Below are 5620 nucleotides of genomic sequence, written 5' to 3' on the forward strand. Positions count from 1 at the left end.
CCTAAAAAAAACAATGATACTTTATGTACATTTAAAAAACTGTCTTTTTTTACTCATCTTCCCATTATATTTTAATATACATATTTCATTTGCACAAAATCATACAAAATGTTACAATATTAACTTGGTTACTTGAACCATCCTTCCACAACAACATTTTGCCAAGCAAAAACTGTATCGACACCCAAATATTTTAAAATTCAAGAACTGTAACGACACCCAAATATTTTAAAATTTTATTGAATCTTTGCACATCCAAAAAGTAAGTTGAAATTCTATCAATTTTTTGCCAAAGTGTATCCCAATTTTATCATAGGAACTGAAACACCTTGACAATTTCTTCATAAACCTCGTGATGCTTGTACACCACTTGAACAAAAAAATCTCATATTTAACACATTTAAAGAAAGAAATTATTTATCACTTCTTCTGGACAGTGTGTTTGTATATAAAAGTTAAAAGAAAGCACATTCTAAAGCACCTTAAGATATGGACAAAGATTAAAAAGATCAGGATATTGTTTACCAAAAAGAAAAACTCAAAAGGTCAAAAAAATGCACAAACCCATAAGATAAGATAGGATCTCAATGGCATTATGGTAAAATAAGCTGTTACACACAAAGTAATCGCAACTCCAACAAGATCTAACCAGACTCGAACTATGTCCCAGCCTTTCTGCGGCCAACGCGAGCCACAAAACCAGCCTTGATTTGAGCAACAGATCTTCCAGAACCACACTACAAGACAAACACAAAAAACAATTAGGGGTTTCAAAGCACACATGTTTATTGATATCTTTTTCAATAAAAAATAAAACAACTAAGATCATTTAGTTCAATAAATAAATTTAAAGATCCAAAAGGGCCTCAGAAATCTTAGGAGTTGTTTCTTCATGGTGAATAATCAGACAATGTAGGCAAAAGTTTTATTCATCACAGGCCATTACTAATATATTACAACACACTTATATAGTAAACCGACTCAGAAATCTTTTAACTTTTGCTTTGTTTTTTATTAAATATCCCATCTATCTAGCGTGTTTATATATTTTTGGAAAAAAAGCCTCAGAAATCTCTAGTTTTCTCTTCATTGTAAATAATCAGACAATGTAGGCAAAACTTTTATGCATCACAGGCTTTTACTTTACATAATATGTATATAATCAAAAAGGCCTCAGAAGTAGATGATTTTTTTCTTCATGTTAGATATAATCAGACAATGTAGGCAATATTTTATTCATCACAGGCCTTTACTAATAGATCATATAGTATGCATGTCATTATTATGTTTGTGTAGACTTTTCAAAATACAAAGCAAGAAAAGCAAAGAGGATAGAATAACAAACAAATCATCGAAAGTACAAAACGCCTCAGAAATCTATAATTTTCTCTTCATTGTATAAACAAAATCAGACAATGTAGGCAAAATTTCTATTCATCACAGGCATCCACTGTAGTGTGTGTGTCAAAAAATGTAGGTGAAGTGTTAAAAAATACCTTTTCACATCTGAGAAAGAAGAGACGATTCTCCTTTGAAAGAATTGTGTCTGGACTCTTGCAACCATTGCAGATAACATACTCATCTGTAAAACAGAATTTTATATCAGCAAATTGACTTATTGTTGTAATTAAGAAATAATTAAATACATGTAACAAATAGGCTCTCATGTTTTTGATAACTTACTGACATATCGCCTCAGAATCCCCTCAAAATTTTTTGGAGCAAATCTTCCCTTCACAACCAATCTTTGCTGCCCATCAAGTGATCCACTTGTACCCAATTCTGCCAGCAAAAAGGTCATAACATGCTCTGGCTGCCTATGCATGCTGCAAGAAATGAATGTATGATTAATTATAATGTTGAAAAGTTTTTCTTTTTATAAAAAATGAAAAATATGGTCATAATTAACTAACTTACGATTTGCAAAGGTCCATAAAATTCACAAACACAGTCTTTTTTGTTCCTTCACGAAGAACTTGTGGTGGCCTCATGACTGTTCTTCTTCTATCTCCAGCAAGCTCAGGGTTATTCTCACGAAGAATATGGAACACTCTCCCCAAAAGCTGAACCAAAAACAACAAACAAAAATATGAATTAGATTTAAATTTTAAACATAAAGTGTAGTAAGAAGAATTACATACCTCTTCATATATGTAGTCACGATCAGTCCCTTCCCATGGAAGTTTTTGTTCTTGTAGAACAATTCCTTCTCCTTCCTCATCTTCTCCAATAGGATCTAGAAAACATACAGAGCAAATGTTCAAGCATTCATTCAAAAAGATAAAACATAATGAAAGACATTGTCTTAATTAAATAAGCTTCTTACAGTCAACATCTTCGCCTTCATTTTCTTTCTCCTCTTCCAAAGGGATAGTTTCAGCCTAAAACAATTATAAGAATCTTGAATCAGAAATTTGATGAGAACTTATATCCAATATAGTTATAGAGAACCAGGCTAACCTGTTTCTTTTTCTTCTTTTTTAAACCAGTAAATGTGGGTTCAAGACCTTCAGAAACTGCATGTCAAAAATATTATTGGTTATAATTCACTCACAGATAAAAGATATGATGCATTTATGTAGAATGTGTTTGTGTGTTGATTGCCAAAGTAATCACCTGAGAGGCTTTCAGTTTTCTCAGCTAACTGTTCCACAGGACCATCAGCAGGATCATGGATCACGACCTTCTTTTTCTTTTTCTTTTTTGAAGGGTCAAAAGGAGCAAGCTGCATCAAAGTAGCTTTGTCAACAATCTTTCAAAGAACCATGATAATGATTGCATGACTAATGTAACTAGAGGCAATAAACGTTAAACATGTGACTGGAGCAAGAATGAAGAAGGAACCAGGATTTTAACATGAAATATCATGGAGATATCAACGCAAATGCAGTAGCAAATGTAATCGATAGAAATCAAAGAGAACGATTATAAATTTAAAAGATTAGGAAATAGTTACATCAGTTGCTTCCTCCTTCATCTCAATTTGGTTTTCTTCCTCTGCCATTTTGATCAAATCTGAACGATCCTCGATTTAAAACTTTCCTGGTCAAGTGACACATAAAAAAATGTAAACACGATATTGTAACAATATTGTAAGTAGTAACCAAAAACACAAGTAAACATTCCAATAGCTACCAGTGTATTTCAACGACCGAGACAAATTAACTATAAAACCCAACGTTAGCCGCAAAGATCATGATGTCAGTAGAACATCTACTATTTGGAAAATTCGAATTCAATCAAAGTTAACCAAAGAACGACGATAACACAGCTCGTACAAACAGATGAGATAATATTTCAAGCTCAAAACAGGCCTCGACTAATTTCGGACGATAAACCCTACTTTTGAAAGACAGTAGATCCCTAAATTGGTATAATCGATCGAGATTCAACGATAATAAGAGATAATAAACAGCAACCATTAGTATATGGGAAAATTAAGAGGGTGAATAGATAAAGAATACCGTCAAGATCGAAATTCTCTTTGTTCCGGCCGAAGATGATCTGCAATTTTTCGATGAAAGCTGCGTTACTACATTGCGGCTCCGTAAAGGCGTATATATAGTAAGATTATTTAGGGCACCCTATTTTGAACTTGATTCTTTTTTTACTTTTTTTTTTTGCAATATTTTAGTCTATTTGTTAATATTTGTATGGTTAAATAAAAGGGAAAATGACTTGGTTGGTAACAAAATGTCGTGCTTGTTCTGATTTAGTCCTTTATTATACCATTGAATTTATTATTTATGCTCACCAAAACCCTTACGACTGATTGTTGTAGGTTATTGCTTATATGGCTATTACGTGGCATCAACTTGGCTTATTAAATGCAAGTCGTATGATATTAAGTTGTTGTATGCGTCATTCTCATCGATTACGCCCTAAATTGACATGGTTGCTTCTTCTTCTTCTTCTATCTCTTCCAAACGAAATGTTGAATTTCAACATGAAAAACCTTGTGATTGTGGGTTACCATCTCGCGTACGAACTTTACAAACTAAAGACAATCCGGGAAAAAAATTCAGATTGTGCCCTAAATCCATGGTCAATCAAATGTTTTTACTTTTTGGTTTAATTTTTTCAAGAATGAAGGACCAAAATGCAAGTTCTAAGAATGTTTGGAGCCTGAAACCCCTGAAAATGAAGTCAGCTCTCGGAAGGACCAAAAAGAACTGTGCAATTTAACCCTCAAAGTTTCTACATTGGAAAACGAGATTAGCATATGCAAGATGAAGATGGAACAAGAAATTTTGGTTGTTAGACAATAGTTTGAAAAAATTAAATGGAAGTTATTTACTCATAAAATTCGAATGATTATGTTGTTTTTGGTGTTTGTGTTTAAGAAGTAATTAGTGAAGTTGTATTCAAAGACTAAATTTTGTCGGACAAGAAAAATTGGTTTAACGTTGTATTTTGTTTGATGTAATAAGACTGAGTCTTGTTGATTAATGATAGTTTGATGTTTCGACTGGTATCAAATAAATAATAATGTGTTAAATAGGTTAGTGAATTGGACATGGTGCACGAGTAAAATGGTCCATATTAAGCATAGCAGCAATCAATTGTCAATGTCTTAATTACGTTAGTGAACTGAATATGATCCATGGGTAAAATGGTTTAGTGATCTAAACGAATGTTGTAGAGTTCGTTAAACCGAGAACGTGCATAAAAAAACGCCAAAATCTGATTTCGTATGAGGAAGTTATGATTTTTCGAAGTTTTAGCTTAGCAGTGTACAACCTGAAGTTCGAATATGAGATCGAGCAATATTTAGCCGAAAAAATCTAAATGAAAATTGAATATCTTGCCGATAGTAGTCCAACGGTGAAAAGACAGGCGGAAACGGACGACAGATGAAGAATTTATGAGTTTATAACGGAGTTTTCCTGTCCCGGTCTACTAAAAATAATATAATAAAAATAAATTCAAAATTAGCCGACAGAGTCTAAATGAAAATTGTAGATCTTGTTTTTACCTACGCGTCGATATAAAGAACGTCGAAAACGGAGTTCGTATGCGAAAGTTATGAATTTCTGAAGTTTGGGGCGCGAACCCCAAAGTTGTGTCAGTGGCCACGACGTGGCATGTTTTCTGACGCCTCCTGGAGTCTGCCAGACCCAACTTGCGATGACGCATGCAGTGACGACCAAACCCACAACGTGGAAAATGAAAATTTTGCCCTATAAATAGATTTAAAGGGGCAGTCGGCCAAGGTTGCTAATTCACCCTTCTCTCACCCATATTACCTCGATTTACGTACAAAGAAGTACCCCTGAAGCCCCGGTATCTTCCCGAGACCCGAATCCCGAAGATCCCGAGAAGAAAAGTGTTTCTGAACCGAAGCTCTGCCCACGAGAAGTCCGGTGTGTGAAGTGATCCCGGTTTCACCGAATAATACTACTCTTAGAGTCGTAGTGTTGTCCGACCATCTTCTGATCAGGTGAGTGTATAGTCCATTTCATAAACACGAGTATAATACAAGTATTGTTTGAATGTATTGAGTATATGTTTGGGTGAGTGTGTAGTTACTTTCTTCTAATACCTAGATATGAAGTATTTGTTATGAAATACGTGTTATGTGTTTATTCATTGTTTGTCTATTTGAGTTGGTTTGAAGGAA

General features: G+C 33.9%; 1 protein-coding gene and 4 non-coding genes across 5 annotated transcripts; all 5 read right to left on the reverse strand.

The window, feature by feature from the left end:
• Positions 1-567: 567 nt before the first annotated feature.
• Positions 568-3612, reverse strand: LOC111878751 (eukaryotic translation initiation factor 2 subunit beta). The gene is made up of 10 exons (XM_023875255.3): positions 3465-3612; positions 2957-3042; positions 2617-2725; positions 2461-2516; positions 2327-2381; positions 2142-2236; positions 1918-2063; positions 1684-1826; positions 1497-1582; positions 568-737 (listed from the first exon to the last, which is right to left on the reverse strand). Exons 2-10 carry the CDS (start codon positions 3002-3004, stop codon positions 660-662), a joined length of 816 nt encoding a protein of 271 aa, XP_023731023.1. The 5' UTR covers positions 3005-3042; positions 3465-3612; the 3' UTR covers positions 568-659.
• Positions 860-944, reverse strand: LOC111878791 (small nucleolar RNA SNORD34). Its single transcript, XR_002845930.1, has one exon. It is a non-coding gene; the product is annotated as a small nucleolar RNA SNORD34 (small nucleolar RNA).
• Positions 1058-1140, reverse strand: LOC111878789 (small nucleolar RNA SNORD34). Its single transcript, XR_002845928.1, has one exon. It is a non-coding gene; the product is annotated as a small nucleolar RNA SNORD34 (small nucleolar RNA).
• Positions 1167-1251, reverse strand: LOC111878790 (small nucleolar RNA SNORD34). Its single transcript, XR_002845929.1, has one exon. It is a non-coding gene; the product is annotated as a small nucleolar RNA SNORD34 (small nucleolar RNA).
• On the reverse strand, positions 1363-1449 carry LOC111878792 (small nucleolar RNA SNORD34). The gene has a single exon (XR_002845931.1). It is a non-coding gene; the product is annotated as a small nucleolar RNA SNORD34 (small nucleolar RNA).
• Positions 3613-5620: the final 2008 nt, after the last annotated feature.

The sequence above is a fragment of the Lactuca sativa genome, chromosome 5, assembly GCF_002870075.4.
Source record: "Lactuca sativa cultivar Salinas chromosome 5, Lsat_Salinas_v11, whole genome shotgun sequence".
Taxonomy (NCBI): domain Eukaryota; kingdom Viridiplantae; phylum Streptophyta; class Magnoliopsida; order Asterales; family Asteraceae; genus Lactuca; species Lactuca sativa.